Source organism: Gracilinanus agilis, chromosome 1, assembly GCF_016433145.1.
Source record: "Gracilinanus agilis isolate LMUSP501 chromosome 1, AgileGrace, whole genome shotgun sequence".
Classification (NCBI taxonomy): Eukaryota; Metazoa; Chordata; class Mammalia; order Didelphimorphia; family Didelphidae; genus Gracilinanus; species Gracilinanus agilis.
The window spans coordinates 356242689-356261593 of record NC_058130.1 but is presented as its reverse complement, the minus strand read 5'-3'; the positions used below and the strand labels follow the sequence as shown (position 1 = coordinate 356261593).

At 34.1% G+C, this 18905-nt stretch overlaps 1 protein-coding gene across 1 annotated transcript in view; it reads left to right on the top strand.

Moving 5' to 3' along the window:
* ZSWIM6 (zinc finger SWIM-type containing 6) overlaps window positions 1–18905 on the top strand; it is a 229142-nt gene that overhangs the window by 41630 nt on the left and 168607 nt on the right. The window contains 1 exon segment of the mRNA XM_044681018.1: window positions 5267–5291. Coding sequence (XP_044536953.1) covers window positions 5267–5291 — 25 coding nt within the window.

Below are 18905 nucleotides of genomic sequence, written 5' to 3'. Positions count from 1 at the left end.
AATAAAGAGTTCCTTTTAATTATATTTCTGTCTTAGGCACCTAATGCTTGTTTAGTTTAATTCAGCATTATTTTATTTTTAAAAAGAAATTTTCATTGATTAACTTTGCTTTTTTACATCACTAGCATTTCTCCTCCTCTTCCCTCCTCAAGACCTCTCCCATATAGCAAGTAATATATATATTTTTTAAACCCTGTGTATTGGTTCCTTGGTGGAAGAGTGGTAAGGGTGGGCAATGGGGGTCAAGGGACTTGTCCAGGGTCACACAGCTGGAAAGTGTCTGAGGCCGGATTTGAACCTAAGACCTCCCCTCTGGGCCTGACTCTCAATCCACTGAGCTACCCAGCTGCCCCCAATTTTTTTTTAAGGGAAGAGGAAGGAAAAAAATCTGCAAAACTGGTCAGGACATAAAAAAGTATGAAAATATATGTATTGCTCCATACCTATTGGCTTCCTACTTGTATAGAGGAGTGGAGGAGAGTGAAGTGTTTTTTTTATCTCTTTTTTGGGACCATACTTGTTTTTTGCCATTTTGTAGCATTGACTTTTTATTGTTTTATGATTGTTTGTTCCAGCTTCATTATTGTAGTAATTTTGTATATCATTTTCTTTGGTTTCCTTACTTCATTCTTCATCAGATCATGTCAATCTTTTCATATTTCTCTGTGTTTATCATTGTTTGTTATAGCAAAGTAATATTCAATTTTATTTATACACCACAATTTATTTAACCATCCCTCAATTAGTGAGAATATACTTTGTTTTCAATTCTTTATTACTATGAAAAGTGCTGTTGAATATTTTGGTTTAATTGGGGACTTATTTATTTTGAATCACCTCCTTTGGGAATATGTCCAGTAGTCACATTCTGGATCACATTGTATAGACATTTTGGTCACTTCATTTGTTTAATTAGAAATTGCTTTCCAGAATGGTTATAGTGATTCACAACTCCACTAACAATCCACTATTATGTCTATCTTTTTTATATTCCTTCCAAAACTGATTATACCTATCTTATTATCTTTGTATGGCATAATTTTCAACTATGAATTTTAGTTTTTGAAATATTTAGTAGAAATGATATATATTGCTACTTCAAACTGGTGGTATTTCTATTTACTTTAAACAGATGCTGCCAATTGATGCTTAATTTTTGTTTTCTCAACTTTTAGAATAATTAAACAAACAATGCATTTACACATTTGCTTGATTGAAAGTTACCTGATAAGAGCATGACATTCATTACCTGGCATACTCTACTTCTTTCTCTTCATTGATTCAACTATTAGCCAATTTTCAAGGTGCATATTAAATGCCATCTCCTTCATATGAAGTACTCTATCATATGGAGACTTTTCTTGTGTCAATAATCTATACCACACAGTGTATCAATTAGTTTATACAGTTTAGCTTTTTTTTTTAAACCCTTACCTTCCATCTTAGAATAATACTGTGTATTGGCTCCAAGGCAGAAGAGTGGTAATGGCTAGGCAATGGGGGTTAAGTAACTTGCCCAGGGTCACACAGCTAGGAAGTGGCTGAGGTAACATTTGAACCCAGGACCTCCTGTTTCTAGGCCAGGCTCTCAATCCATTGAGCTACCCAGCTGCCCCGAGTTTAGCTTTTTAATAAAGAGTGGCCATATTTTTTAGATTGTTTTTCAGCTTATGTTTTCTCAACAAGATTCTAAGCATGTAGCAAACAGGGATCATATTTTTTATATTTTATTGTCTCCACAGTGCCAGACTCTTTCTAAAGTCAGTGCTTTTCAGTTTTGTTTCATGGGTCCTTTGATCAATCTTCAATATATTTGGTGTATAGAAACTCTATAGAGCCATTATTTTTTAAATGATCCAGTATGCCTCAGTTGAAAGGACACTTTGCTGGAATTCCAAAGACTAGAATTCTGCTTCTGACTACCATTGGAATTCAAGAGACTAGAGTTCTGGCTCTGCCATTACCTAGGCTCCTTGATGCTAAGCTTCAATTTCTCATCAATAAAATGGAGGAGAGGAGGGGTTGTACTAGATTTATATCTATGGTTTCGAGGCTATCAGTTTTATAAATTATTTTGGGTCATTTGAAATTGACTTTATACATTGAGTATAAATAGTGATACCTTATTCATTTGGTTATCCCAAAACTTCTTCCTGGAGGGATATTGTATTATCAGTTGTCATTAATATTTCATGTTATCTTGGGGACCCTAATTCCAGAGAAGTCAGTTTCAGCTTTTAAAATTTTCTAGTTAAGAACAAAGGTTGAGTGATGGTAGCATACCCCTTTCCTTTATTATATGTAGGTCAGTTCTTTTTTTTTTCCTGGAGAAAGTAGCTTTGAGCCTCAGTAGTATGTAGAATTGTTGATTATATATGGTTTGGTAGTGCTTCAGATGCAGTAAAAAACAACTGCATAATGTCAACAGTACAACAGCATATTTGTCTATATATCATCACATCTATTTGCCACCTAGCTTCAGACTTATCCTCTAGTGCTCTTTTTTATTACTTTCATATCCTCTCTTGGCCGCCATTTATGTCAGAATTGAAATGTAAGAAATCAGACAAAATGTGGTGACAGTTATTTATGTCCCATTAAAGTAATTATCTTTAAATCTATTCTGTTCCATAATATTTTCCCGTCAACTGTACTGTATTGTATAATCTAATTTGTGAATAATCTTGTTTTTATTTGCCAGAGTAACTACTTTGTCATTGAATGAATATCAGTCAAATACCAAATTTTCTTACTTTCTCATATGACAGTGAAAAAAAATTGAAATTTTATTGGATCAATATGTGATAATATACCGAATCAAATCTTTGAATCACATTTTGTTCATAGCTTCTAATCTTGTTGAACGTAGTATATGTACCCTTTACCACTTTGAGGTTTAATTCTGCTACTTGTAGGTAATATCATCTCTTAGATTAGATTTAAAAAATTCTTTATTTAGTGATGTGTGCCCTAACCCCAGACCTGTGTAATTTAGTGACACGAATTAGTTAAGCTTAAAGTATGCTTTTTGAAAACATAAAATACCATCATTCCCCTATGCCTTTTTTTTGTTTAAACATTAGAATAGGAGGTATTGAATGTAGTAATACTATATGAGAAAAGTTAGAAGTGGAGAGAGTGTGTGTGTCTGGGGGGGGGGATTAATGTGGGCAGGTTAGATAGGAAAGCATTGTCTACTTCTGGTAGAGTTTGTTTATGTTGTTTATTGAAGGAGGGATGTTTACAGACACTCTCATTTTGAAAATTATTTCTGGAAATCACAATCTAATGTTTAGACTTGATTTCTTGAAACAGACTTCCATTTCCTTTTTTCATTTTAGGAATTGTATTGTGACTTCCTTGCATCTTTTTCAGTTATTTCTTTTGTATTGTTGGTGAAAAATATCAATACCATTTTTATTTTAAGATCAAATGCTTTTCTCCCACTTTGTTCTTCAAATTTCTTGAGCAACTTCTAGTTGATGACTTTCACATGTGTTTCTAAAATTTTGTTTTTTGAATGATTAATATGAAGATTTATGAGATTGGGATGCAAAACAAGGCTGACTTTGTAAGTAAGTAGTAGTAGGACATTTTGATTATGAAAACTACACTTTAAATTGGATTTTATGGTAATACTTCTTATGGGTCTGTCAGGTATCTAGAGGTATTAGAATTTCATTCTACCATGACCCTCATAGGTCTCTATAGTTAACTTCTTGCTTGTCACTTAATAATCCTATCATGGTCCTATTAATGTAACAATCATAACTCATTATAAATTGATTACTAAGTTAAATGGTTAAGATCAAGGAAATCTCGTAACATTTATCTTATTTTAATACTTTATAAAATAGAATATAATTGATTTATTTGTTGTACATTTGATAAGAAACTTTTGTTATATGATTTATAAAATAATGGGTACCATTTGCCTTTATGTCCAAGTTATAGGATAAGTAAATATACTCTAGGGTAGTGATTCCAAAAGTGGGTGCTACCGTCCCCTGGTGGGTGCTGCAGTGATCCAGGGAGTGGTGATGGCCACAGGTGCATTTATCTTTCCTATTAATTGCTATTAAAATGTAAAAAAAATTAATTTCTAGGGGGCTATGTAATATTTTTTCTTGAAAGGGGGTGGTAGGCCAAAAAAGTTTGGGAACCACTGGTCTAGGATGAGTGGTTCAAAGCAGAGTAACCATGCCCCAAGGCAGGATATGATACCAAATGTATTTAGGCTTTAAGTATATCATTATCTCAGTATACTACATATGTATTCTGAAGCTACTTCATGCTATTTTTAAGTATGAGTTTGTAAATGAAGATATGATTCATTATATAGTCATACATAGGTGTATATAAATACATACTATATATGTATATTAATTTGGCAGGGGGGTGACATAGATTGTTTGGAATTATAACAGATCAAGGCCTAGTTTTCCTGTTGAATTTTGTACATTGCTAGTCCCTGGTCTAGACTAGTTTAATTTTGCTCAACTTTTTGTAATTAGCATGGTTCATTGTATCCTTTAAATAAAGCCAACCAAGTTTATAATTCATATTCAACCTGTCTGTTTGGCAGTTTGTTGTTGATTTCCTGGTTGGATGTTATTTTGGGATCTTTTCATTAACTAAAATTGGAAACATGTTAAAAATTGTACTCTTAGTGGGGCAGTTGGGTGGCTCAGTGGACTGAGAGCCAGGTCTAGAGATGGGAGGTCCTGGGTTCAAATCAGACTTTAGATACTTCCTGGCTGTGTGACTCTGGGCAAGTCATTTAACCCCCATTGCCTAGCCTTTATCGTTCTTCTGCCTTGGAACCCCAATACACAGTATAGATTCTAAGACAGGTCAGGGTTTTGAAAAAATTGTACTCTTAAATCCTGTTAAAGTATATATTTTTTTATGTTAGCCCACCTTAGTTTTTTTTTACATAATAATTAATTTTGGATTTAGGTAATCTAACTCATGTTTTTCTACTGACTTATGGATTAAAGCAGGTAAAATAAATTGACTTTCTCTTTTATCTTAGTGTGAAGGTACCTCAGTTTATTTGTGATTGCTGTTCTTTGTTAAAAATTCACATTTATTCATTGAAATATTCTAGCAGTTCCATTGTATGAGAAGTTATTTTTGAGTAGTGCAAAATGAACATATTGCGACAATTTCTATGACTATATACTACACCCTGGGAATTTAAGGTGGCAGTTGCAACTTTAATCTAAATTCACAAGCCCGGGAGATGAGGATCCCTTTAGCCCAGGGAACAGGGCAGGCCAATAGTGGCTGTCTGATCTTCCCTTGGGCAGAAGAAAGGGGAGTTGTGAGTTCTGGCTCTGGGACTCAGGGTAAAATAGCAATGATGGTGGCTCACCTGTTTTTACAGTGTGACTCTCCTGAGAGGCATCTGTTTTCTAAGTCTTGACAAATAGGTGGCTGAAGCCAAATCATTTTTAGTGACTGTTGGCAATATAAACAACTAAAACTTTGTGGTGCACAAAATTGATTATACTAAAATTTTATTCAAGACTAAGCCATTGAACTCTCTAACTTTTTACAAGTTCAGAGTTAAAGTTCAGAAATTTTAAAGTATGTAAGAGTGAAAGATATGTGTATAGTATGTCCCTAGTCTTTGGGATGGTGCCTTATTCCACTTCCCTTCATTCCCAATCCCATAGTTAAGTGTGAATATATCCAAAGTTCATTACACTTCTGCAATAGAAGTAGGGGCAAGAAAGAGAAGAGAAGAGCTCCCTAAGCTCCCTAAGCCACCTGCTTTATCTCTTCTAAATTGTAATTTGGTCAGGAAGGAGGGAGAGATATCCCATCCCTCATCTCAGAAACTTCACTAGAAGGGAACTTAGTTGTTGCTGAAGGGAAGCATTTAAAGGAAGCAGGAGATAGATGGGTAAAGAAAGCATAGGGGTTAGAATCAACAGGAAAAATTTCTTTATCGCTAGATTTGGCAAAAGTCAGCTCTTAACTCTATGGACCTTAGTGTGACTAGGAATTCCATGACAAGTTCATTGAAAAACTTTTGATTATAAATAGTTTTGATTTTTTGCTTAAGAGGGAAAAAAATCTTCAATGAAGGCTCCTAGAGTAGACCTTTCTGCAGGAGTTTGCTGATATCATCATTATCCACTTCATCAGTTTCTTGTCTTTTCTCTCAACAAGATCAGACTAAACAAAAACCAGAGAACTGGCCATTATCTTTGGACTGTTGATCAAAAGAAAAAATTGGTTCAGTTTCTAGTTCCACCATACTTTTCTAGCCTTGTTCATTCTGTTCCCTTTTAAATAGTTTATATTTCAGCCACATCTTCTTGATTTTGTCCTACATTTTTTTTTCTCTCTGCAGTGACACAAATCATTTCCCATGCCTATACAGCCAATAGTTTTCCAACTTAGATTTGTGGGAACCACTATCTCTTTGAAACCTATCCTTATTTTATCTTTTCTTTCTCATCCTCTCCAAAAATAATCTCTTCTTGTAGTTTTTTTTAAATAACATTTGTATGGAGAATTGAAGAAATGATCCTAATTGACCTTTTATTATGCTGGTCGTTTTTAAAAATAACATTTGTATGGAGAATTAAAAAAAGATCCCTATTGACCGTTTATTATGCTAATTATATATATGTATACATATACATATATATATATATATTATCCTTCCCTTCTCCCTATTTGACTGAAAGTAGGGTAGGATGTTTTTTCCCCCTATCACAATACCTTTTACATTTAAGGCTTAATAAATATTTGTTGAATTGGAAAAAAAAAACCCATTATTTGGATTTTTTTATTTTATGTATGCATAGTAACTCCAGAGCTTCTGGTAAAGAAAAAGGACTAAATGGAGAACTGATATGAAAAGAGGAGGGAAATAGACATCTCTGCCAGACTATTTCATAATCCTTTTTCTGGAGTCAATAGTGCTAAGAATATAGGTCTTTTTAGTTGTAGGCACAGTTGTGTTTGAGTTATACTGATTGTATAATAAAATATTACAACATTTGTTTAAAAGTTTACATATATTACCTCATTGAGTGCTTCGTGCCCTTTTGATGCCCCCTGGCAGTTTTGAGCTCTCATGATTACCCACCAGGTCTATCCTTTAAGTTGCCTAGAGAACTCTGTTATTTTCCCTAGTTTTTAACCTCTCTCTTCTTTTCCATCTATCTTGTTTTTTTCTTTTTTAATATTTATTTATTTATTTATTGGCATTTTCATGTTATAACAAATTTCCACACAAGTTTTCCTAAGTTATATGATTAACCATCTTGTTCTTAAGGAAGGATGTTCTTATTAAAAGAAATAACAATGTGGTATATATGGCCAATTGGTTTCACACTTCCCATTTACATTTTACGAGACATAACACAAAGTGGTCTTGCCATTACAGGGATAGGGCATAGTTTTTATTTTCTAAGTCAGAGAGATATTTTATAGTATTCCACCTCCCACACCCTTTCTTTTGGCAGAGTAAAGAGAGAAGGGGAGACAGGAGTGGTCCTTTAAGTGTTTTCCCATTCTATATCTCTGCAGACTACCTGTACCTCCAAATTTTCCTGTAAACGGTTTACCTTCACTTCTCACAGCAATTTAATTCCATAATCATAGAGTTTTCTTATTGTATGTTTAATATTTCCCCATGTTTTCAGGAATATACCCCCCATAATAATTTGGGGTTGGACTATTTCTCATATCAGAGAATCCTATAGGGCCTTTTTATTTGTAGACTATTAGATTTTAAAGTAGAAAGTTACTAATCTGAGAGTAAATCAAAGACCTTTTATGTTGTGTGCCTAGACATGCCTCTCATTTTGAGGCCAAAATTCCTAATGCAGTATGATATTTGTTTCAGAGAATATCAGTTTTATTTTTAAGATATCTTTTTTCTTAAATAAAAATCAACTACATTATGAAATAGAATTGGAGGATGCTCATTTTCCAGTAGACAACCAATCATGATTAGATAGTATAGTTGGTTTTCACTTACTTGCTAACAAAATCTAAACTTGTTCCCTACAAGGACTCTTAAACTTCCTTGACAAGATCTATGCTCCTAATGAGCCTTTAAAACTAAAGGTTCATCAGGTAATTTTTCAGCTTTGTAGTTTTCTGTGGGTGGAAGGGTCTTGTGCTGACTAGCTGCTTTCTGAGACATATCTTCACTGCTAGGACAATTCTAATAAACTTAAAGATTGATCTTATTCCTTAAAAGTTTCAAGAGCAAAGTTATAATTTCTTAGTTAAAGAGAATCATTGGTGACTGAAGTATACATTCTTTGAGAGTTTGTAGCTAATGTGAATTTTGACTTTAGAAAGAACAGCATGAATTATCTATCATCTATAATAATATGCTGAATGAAATCTTAAGAAGAATTCCATGCCATAGATTGGGTTTTGAAAAGTACCTGGTGATGTCAGCTTCTCCAGCTATAGTCGAGAGGCAACTCCATCCTTTCCTCTCCTCACTCATTCTGGACAGTTACCAAGCTGGCTTGGACCAATGAAACTGCTGGGAGACTAGCACAGGTAAGAGATTCCTCTTTTTTTTCACATTTTTTCTTTCCCTGTCAAGGCAAGGTAATTTCACTACCATAAAGCCTGCTCCCCATTTTTTGCTTTGTCTTTAAGCACCCTTAGCTCAGCTGACTTATAGCACAGGTATCCTTGGACAGTGGCATCTAGGTTGCATAGTGGTTAGAGTCCTGAGATTGGAGTCAGAAGGCCCTGAGTTTTGATTCTTCACATATTCACTATCATTGTGATGCTATGCCTCTAAAGCTTCAGTTTCCTTCTCTGTAAAACAGGGCTAACAGTACCTATCTCACTGGTTTATGTAAAGATAAAATGAAATAACATGTAAAGCACTTTGAAAACCTGAAAACTTTCTTCTCTCTGAATGCTAACTCTTCTTATTCTTCTTATGATTATGGTTATTAGGAAGAGCATTATATTTTAAATTAGATGTAGGATAAAGTCCTTAGGTGACCATTTATTGTGTTACATTGGACAAATCTTTTAACTTCTGAAATTTTCCACATCAGCAAAATGGGAATAATAATGACTTGGCATACTCATTTCACAGGGCCTTTAAAGGACCAAATGAGAGATAATATTAAATACTATTGTGAACAACAGAACAATTTATAAATTTATAAATTATTATTATTATATATTCTTTTCTCTTTATTCACTTCTTTTTTATTTCTTCTCCTTTTTCTTTCTGACTATTTATACACTATGCTTAAGTCTCATCTTTCTGCTTCTAGTTCTATTCTAGAACCTCATAGAAATAGTTCTTTTGCCCTTATTCCTGGCCTTTCTTGCTTGATTTACCACCTCCCCACCATTGTTTCCTTTTCTTTTCTCATTTATTATTTGTTTCATTTGTGAGCTTAAAAGAATTTAATCAGTAGTGGGTTGGCAAGCAGGTAATGAGATTTTTGATACAGTAACTAATAATTGTTTAAGGTGGGGAGAGATCTCAGATATGCAGATGATACCTGTCTCATGGCAGAAAGTAAAGAATTAAGAAGTCTCTTGATGAGGATGAAAGAGGATAGTGTTAAAGCAGACTTGAAGTTTAACATAAAAAAACCTAATATCTTGGCAATTGGTTCCATTACTTCTTGGAAAATAGAAGTGGAAGCAGTGTTAGGTTTTATATTCCTAGGTTTGAAGATCACTGCAGATGGTACTTGCAGCCATGATATTAAAAGACACTTGTTCCTTGGAAGGAATGCCATGGCAAATCTGGACAGTATACTGAAAAACAGAATTGTTAGCTTGTCTTATTGGCTTATTAGCTTGGTCTGTATAATCAAAGTTGTGGTTTTTCCAGTAGCAATAAAGGGCTGTGAGAGTTGGACTATAAGGAAAGCTGAGCACTGAAAAAATTGATTTTTTTTATATTGTGATGGTGGAGAAGACTTTTGAAAAGTCTTTTGGACAATAGGGAGATCACATCAGACAATATTTAAATAAATTAATTCAGACTTCACTGGAAGGTCAAACACTGAATCCGATATTTGCCACATAATGAGAAGACAGGACTCATTGGAAAAGAACCTGTTGGGAAATATTATTGGCAAAAGGTGAAGGGGACAGGCAGAGGATGAGGTGGATTGACAGTGTCATGGTAACAATGGATATGAAATTGGACAGGCTTTGAGAGATAGTGGAAGATAGAAGACCTTGGCATGTTATGGTCCAATGGTAACGAAGAATCAGATACAACTGAACAACAAATGGAGGGACCATCTACACTAATGAAATCACAGATCCTTGAAATATTGAAGGAAGTGAACCTCTATGAGCTTATTATAACCGTGAAGCATAAGAATAATGCTAATGGGGGCAGGTAGGTGGCTTAGTAGATAGAGAGTCAAGTCTGGAGTCAATAGGACCTAGGTTTAAATCTGGTTTCAGACACTTCCTCTCTGTGTGACCCTGGGAAAGTCATTTAACCCTAATTGCCCAGCTCTTATGCTTCACGGTGGGGAAGGGTAAAGGGAAGAAGTAAAAATCTTCTTTTTGGTTAGGGATGACCCTTTTGAGTTGGGGTGATCAGAAGGTAATAATCCCATCACTAGAAAAAGGAAAATCATGAGGAAGATCTGATTTGGCTTGAGATGACAACAGTACAGCTGAGTAAAAATGCTTAATAGGCAATTCTATGTGGGAATGTAGCTCAGGAGAGGTTGAGCCTTGGAAATAGAGAAAGAAACCCCCATCTATGAGGGCTGAAGCCGTAAGACTAGATCAAACGATTGAGGAACAATATGTGGAGAGAGAATAGAGAAGGTTGAGGACAGAACTTTGAAAAGTTCTTACATTTTAACTAGCTCCACTTTTAATTCATGTATCCCCATTTTTGGCTTCTTTAAGCCAGTCTTTTTTACTACTACCTTCCCCTCCTATTTCTCCTTTTTTTACTTGTGCTCTGCTTAGACTACTTTCCTCTGTCTCTGCTTGGCCTGTCTCTACCTATAACATATTCAGGACCCAGCTCAAGGCCCATCTTTTTGGAATCTTCCTTCCATCATATCAGTACTATTTTCTACATTGATATTTCTGTTTTTTTAACTTCTGTGATGCTCATCTATTTCACACACAATTTAATACATGACTATATATTGTTATTCTGTTCTTGATATAGAAATTTCTTCTCCAAGTCTCTACTGGTCAAATTGTTTAAAGGTAGAATCATCATGTATTCTATTTCCATTTGTGCCTAGCTTGGTTCTGCCACACATTTGGTACTCAATACAATTTGATTCTTTTCTTTGAAACAGAAGAATTACCAAATCAGTCAGGTACCACAAGGGATTAGCAACTAATTTGTAAACACCATTGTCCCAGCCCATCCATATTATATGAACCAGAAACTTCCAGAATCTTAGAGCCAAACTATTTTGAATGAGTATTTGTAGAAACACTATTACCTTGAATAAATTCCATTAATAACTTCTAAGTTTCTTCTCTGACACTGATCTGAATGAGAGGGAAAGAAATTACTTTATTTTTTCTTTTTCAGATGAAATTGCCAAAGGGCACTTGTTTTTTATGGAATTAATTATTGATTTGCTTAAAAAAATTTACCCAGAAATGCTTTTATTTTAGAATAATGATAAATATGCAAAAAAAAGAAAATACTACTCCTTTTTGCCATAATGAGAGAACCAGAAAAGCTGAGTTTTTTTATGGTTATGTTTTACTTCCTCTAAAGCAGCTACGAAAACTGCCTTTTGGCAATATTCATGTGAAACTTCACACACAAAGAATACATTTTAGACTAACTATAAGAGACTCTTTCATTAGAATATTAATATCCAGTCAAATTATGCTTCATGTGAAATAATAAGCTGATACTTTTGGCTTACTTTTTTTGCATGGAACTGTGTATGGAAATTATATATATATACCTTTTGATATAGTCATAGCTTATTTTCTAAGTAAATATTAAAAAAGGAAGTTCACTTCTCACACCAGGAAATGTCCTATTTTATTTTGACAATGTACTGAAATGCATTTGTAATAAGTAATAAATTAGAGGTGAGACACTTAATGTAGTCATGATGATAAAGCTACATATAAGCTGCTGACAAGCTCTATTACCTCCAAATGAATCTACTACTGAGAACATTAGATGCTGTGGCTTTTATTGACAGGGGTTCATGATAATAGCTTTGGAAAAACTCCAGTCTAAACAGAGGGCAACCCTGTTATTAGGTAACATTTTCATTTGAGGACATATCCTTTTAGATAAGAAGCCTTCCCTCGTTATTCCCCCTTCCCTCAGGAATTTTGTGGACATAGAAAATATTTATGAAGATTCAGGAGAATAAAACATACTTTGGGAATATGATTCAGTATGGCATTTTATATAATATCATTAGAAAAAACAATATATTCCTAAATAATTCTCTAATAAATGAGTCTAAACATGTAATTAATAGCATAACTGAATAACTAATTTCTTTATACTAGTATTTTTATGTTAAGACCTTGCAATTATCAGCAAGTAGCCCTTTAAGCAAATGTCTCAACTACTTTTACTCTCTGCACAGAATATAATTGACACACCTATCCAGTCTTTTTACCAAGGAACAGTAAGCTACAAAAAAAGGAATATTTTCTAATCATTTAAAAACTCATAACAAAATGGAATGTAAACTAATTCAGCTTATTGCTTGGAGAATTCCAACTTCTGGTACAGATAATAAATGAAAACCTCAGTTATATGGCAAATTGAAAGAGATGGTTAAAGTTACCTGAATTCTAAGTTCTGAGAAATCTTTAATGTCAGTTAGAATGGACATCTCTAAAGGTTAATCTACAATCATAAGTACCTTCAAAGGGTTACTCTGGAAAAGTCTTCTTGGCCATCCCTATGATGGTCTTCCGTGTATCTATCAAATAAATATTTTTAAAGCACAAGTGTACTATTATATCACCCCACCAGGAAGGAATTAATTACTAGCCACTACTTATTGCCTCTGGGATAAAATGTTAATTCTGTCATTTAAAATCCTTCACAGCCTGATTCAAGCCTACCTTTTCAGATTGATTTTGTGTTATTTACATATAGTACTGCATGATTCAATTAAGTTTGCAGATTTCCTATACACAGCTTTTTTATTCCTCATTCCTTTACTGGATGCCTCCCAACTTTATCTGCACTTCTTGGAATGGCTAACTACTTTGAAGGCTTAGCTCAAGTACCATCCTCTTAAATTAGACCTTTCTGAGATTAGAGTTCCCCACCTCCCAAGCTGTTAGTACTGACCCATTCCTTAATCCACAGAGCAATTTCGTATTTATTTATTTGTATACATCTTGTATCCTTTGAGTAGAAGACTGGACATTAGAATAGAAACTTTTTTAGGACTAGACTTTGCAATTTTACCTGTGAAGCATTGTGAAGTAGTGGATAGAGGGCAGATGTGGGATCTGGAATTCATGTTTTCAAGTTCTGCTTTTGACACAAGGATGCTGCTAGGAGTAAGCCCCTGCTTAAGATAACTTGCCTGTTTGCATCTATGAAGGGATTTTCCACACCTGGAGTTTCTTATATCAGTGAAATCCTGACTCATACACTTTCCTTTCCCAAACAAAACAAACCAAAACCCAAAACACAGTGGAGAGCTATTTTTAATATCTTTTCATGAAAGGTTAATTTTCACCCAATTAGTATCTTTCATAGGAAAAAAAAATCCAACCTTAATCAAGAGAATAAAAGCATAGGCCTTATTTTATAGCAGTTGCTTGCTTTAAGTTCCCTCTTTGAAATGTTGTTTATAAATAATTATATGTAGACTAACTTTAAATGTCCTTGTCTAGCCTTGCCTTTTTATCATTTGATGTGAGTGAAATGAATGATAATAGAAATAGCAGTAGGAGCAGTATTGGTAATAGTAGATGTACTGCAAGGAACTTTTTATTTTTTTATCTTTGAAATTTTTATTTAATTAATAAATTTAGGATATTTTCCCATGGTTACAAGATTCATGTTCTTTCTCTCCCCTCCCCCACCCCCTTCCCCATAGCCAACGCACAATTCCACTGGGTTTTACATGTGTCATTGATCAAGACTTATTTTCATACTATTGATATTTGCACTAGGGTGATTGTTTAGAGTCAACATCCCCAATCATTTCCCCATCAACCCACGTGATAAATCAGTTGTTTTATTTCTGTGTTTCCACTCCTAGAGTTCTTCCTCTGAATGTGGATAGTGTTCTTTATCATAAGCCCCTCTGAGTCCTCCTGGATCATTGCATTGCTGCTAGTAGAGAAGTCCCTTACATTGGATTGTATCAGTGTATCAGCCTCTGTGTATGTGGTTTTCCTGGTTCTGCTCCTTTCACTCTGTATCAGTTCCTGGAGGTCGTTCCAGTTCACATGGAATTCCTCCAGTTCATTATTCCTTTGAGCACAATATTATTCTATAACCAACAGATACCACAATTATTTTCCAATTTTTTTGCTACCACAAAGAGTGCAGCTATAAATATTTTTGTACATGTCTTTTCAGGGAACTTTTTTATGAAGGAAAATCTACTTTCTCATTTTTCTGTTAATTTAAATTTTTTTTTACTATGAACTTGGTAAACATTAAGCAAATATGAACATTTGAAAAATGTGGAAAGCTCCACAAATTTGTATCATTCTTTTTCAGTTTTTCCCATAGTTTTGCTCTTTTAGTTAACGTACTACCAAAGTAAGCTCCTTCTATTGATTTCATGTTATACTCAGACATGCACTGGGAAAAAGATTTGGCCTCTTGTGTAGTGTAATAATACTTAAAACACAGCCTTTTAAAGTAACACTTTTATTGGAAAATAATTTCACATTTTTAAAATGTCCTTCATTTGAAGAAAATAAAAATTAAAATACCAATAAAGATTTTAATGGCAGAAATCCTGTCAAGCAGGATTGTTGCTTATCATTTTGAGTCTCTAAAATGGTAGGTTTTTGGGTAAGTTTTTCAGTAGTCCTCAATTACTAGCAACATTTAAAATTTATCATCAAGGCAAATTGCCTTATACATTTTGAGGGCAAGTAGGAAAATGGAATTTTCTGTCTTCTTAATTTTTTCTGGACATAATTTCCAGATACCCTCTGAACAAATATGCCTCTTGGGAGAAAGATTTTTTACAAAGTTAAAGGTAAAAGATTCAGTTCTTCTTATAGACTTATCCTCATGCCTAGTGGCCATGTGGTTTTCTAGCAGTGGGCTCAAGCTGGTTAATGATCAAAAAGGTAAAATCATTGTGTCTTTCTAACCAAGTGGATGAGAAGTGGAGAACAGAAAATAATAGAGGATAATTCCACAATTGCGAACTTGAGGATATGGGTAAAACAAGAGCTTTACAGTATTGGATTTTAGTTGTAACATATCACATGGGGTCTTGGTATTCTAACTGCTGTGGGGATGATGTATTGGTATAAGTCTAGGGCCCTTAAATTCTTTGTGTTCAGTGGATGCTTTTCTGCAATCAATGTGTGATTATAAAATAATCTCTGATAGACATTTCAATAAATAAAGGGGTTTCCCATATGTATTTGGTGCAATAATGAATGGAAATTTTATTCTATTAAGAAAATGTAGTATTTATTGGAAGGCAGAGTGCTATAGTGCTGAGAACACTGGTCTTGCAGTCATAAGGTCTCTGTTCAAGTTTAGGACAATACAAGTAATGTTAGTCTGCCCCCTGAACCTCAGTATCATCATATGTAAAATAGGGTTAGCAATTTGTGACTTGCCTCATAAGATTATGAGGAAACTTTGTAGCATCACAAATGAATGTAGACTCTCATTATTTTGTCTTTTTAAAATATTCAGAATATACTAAATTCTTGGCATAGACAAACTAATTTTAAGAAATAATAGGACATTTGAGTTCTGCTATAATGTGGATTTCCGTACTTAAATGAGTCTGTAATCTCATTGATGTGAATGTTCCTCTAGTGCAGGGGTCGGCAACGTATGGCTCTCGAGCCATATCTGGCTCTTTTGAGGGTCAGATATGGCTCTTTCTGCAGGAGCCATAAAGTCAATTTTTTTTTCAGGTGCTGTTACAGGAGCGCACACTGTGAGCACTGTACGGCTCTCACGAAATTACATTTTAAAAAATGTGGTGTTTATGGCTCTCATGGCCAAAAAGGTTGCTGATCCCTGCTCTAGTGATTCAGATCACAACATCCATGCCCTTCTGGAAACCCTATGTGAGGGCATTCTTTTAGAATGGTTTGGATACCAGTGAAGCATGTAGGGTGCTTATTGGCTATCCCTCACTCTCATCATGTGTACATTGCTAAAAATTGTATTTCTGTGCTGTAGAAAATAGAAATAAAATAGATCTGACACTTGGCCACTGGGAATAAGTAATAGGTAAAAAGAGATACTTTAAAACGAATTTGAGAGATGTCATCTCTCAGTTATTGGTTCTTCCCTATTTGTGTATTGTAAAGATAAGTGCTTTGGAAGCTTAAAATGTTCTTATTCTTTTGATGTGGGTGAGATGGGAGAGAGGTAAGCAGAAATTTAGAACAATTAGTTTGGCCAAGAATTCTCTTACAGACTTTTTTAGGTATGTTAGAGTGTACCTTGTTTAATTTCCTTTAATAGTTCCACAAATGCTTGAGAAACAGACCTTATAATAGTCCATTTATGACAGAGCTACTATAGAATTATCAGCTTAATAGTGTTATAAAACTTTATAGTGGGTTTTGTTTATAACGTCAATGAAATATACTGCAAAATGACAATGGACAACTTCCTCAGGGGGCATGCTTGTACTTTCCTTAAAGATGTAAACAAACAAACAAAGCTTTGGTTTTCCAGAACTGTTCTGGAAAATTTGTCATAAAATTTTGTATTGGTGAGCATTGTATATGACCATTTGCAGCCATTTGTTGATGGAATCCTATTTTATTGGGGAACTTGGCATAATAACTTTTTACCTGTTACAACTTGCAAAGCTGTGCAAAGATTACAGACTTGGTTGCAATTTCTGTATCCCCAAAGGCTACTTCTCCCATTTAAAAATGAACTTGATTTTACTTTAAACAGACACAGAATCTTTGTTCTATTGAAATTTCAATAACTGTCATGCATAATTCTATAGAAACTTATTATTGGTACCCTGAAGTGAACAGTAGTAAATGACCTCATGGAAAAATTCTCTCAAAATACTATGCTGGTGATGCATGAATTTAACTAGTACCTTTGGCATATTGTAGTAACTTGAAAGCCGAACAAATATTTATTTTTGTATCCATATAAGCACTTAATAGCATATTTATTTTGTCTCTGAGCTTATGATAGATTTGTGAATTCTCTAAGAAATCTTTTTTGGGAGTTATTCATTTGAGAGCAAAGGAGGACTTGTAGATGATTCTCTTTTGTACCATTTCTATAGTGAGATAACTAATAGCAATATACTTAACCTTTGTGGATATATTACCTGCATTTCAGTAATATGATTAAATTCTGTTTCACACATTTTTTTCCCAGTTGTTTCATATAGTCTGGTGTTCTTTCTTCAGTAAAACTGGGAGATGCTTGATGTTTGGCCTGAAATACAGTCTTTGTACCATACAGTGAATTTTGTTGCTCAATAAATAGTAGTTGAGTTAAATTAATATACATTGTTGTTTGTAGATAAATCCATTGTGACTGTGCATTTATTTATTTACTTAACCTTTTTAAAATTTATCATATTTTTTCCATGGTTACATGATTCATGATCCCCTCTACCTGCTCTTTCCTACCCCCTCCTGATGTTGACAAGCAGTTTTACTGGGTTATACATGTTCAAAACCTATTTATTTCCATGTTATTCATATTTGCAGTAGAGTGATCTTTTAACATCAAACCCTAATTATATCCCTATTGCACTATGTGATCGAACACACATTTTTCTAATCCATTTCTGTTTCCACATTCTTTCTCTGGATGTGGATAGTGTTCTTTCTCCTAAATTCCTCTGAATTGTCCTGGATCATTGCATTGCTGCTAGTAGAAAAGTCTATTACATTCGATTGTGCTACAGTGTGCCAGTCTCTGTGTACAATGTTCTCCTGGTTCTGTTCCTTTCGCTCTGTCCACATGGAATTCCTCCAGTTCTTTATTCCTTTCAGCACAATAATATTCCATCACCAGCATATACCACAATTTATTCAGCCATTCCCTAATTGATGGATACCCCCTCATTTTCCAATTTTTTGCTATCACAAAGAGCGTGGCTATAAATATTTTTGTACAAGTCTTTCCCCTTATTATCTCTTTGGGGTACAAACCCAGCAGTTGACCATTTAATATTTTTAATTGCTTTCTTTTTCTTTTGTAAGGTGATATCAAAATGTGGAATTCTTATTAATTAGATTTTCTTAGGAATTTATTTTATAATTTTGTATCATTTTTCTTGAACCACAAGTTGAGAATAATTTTAGCAGGTTATACCACCTTCTTGCATTGAGCATGGTTATTGCTGAATTGAAAAAAACACTTTAGAAACTGCCAATCACAGACATAACCATAATATACAATGTTATGGTATACCTGCCATAACAGAATACTTGACAACTGGAAAATCCTAAATATAATAGTGGAGTTGACAATTATTTTTCCTTTTTGAAGTATCTTATATGCATTTTGTAGCAATACCTCTTTTTTACTCATGTGGTTTTGTTTGAACCAGATGAAAACTGTTTACTTGTAAGATAATGCTCTGTTCTCCATTAATGTTGGTGTTTCTCTGTCACTGAAAGAAGCACAGAGCAAGTTCCCCGTTATCGATTGGTAGTGAAGATTTGAGGAGCTCTTCTTTCTACTCGTGTGTGTTTAGATTATTCTAGATTGAACAGTAAGATTGACCTAGAGA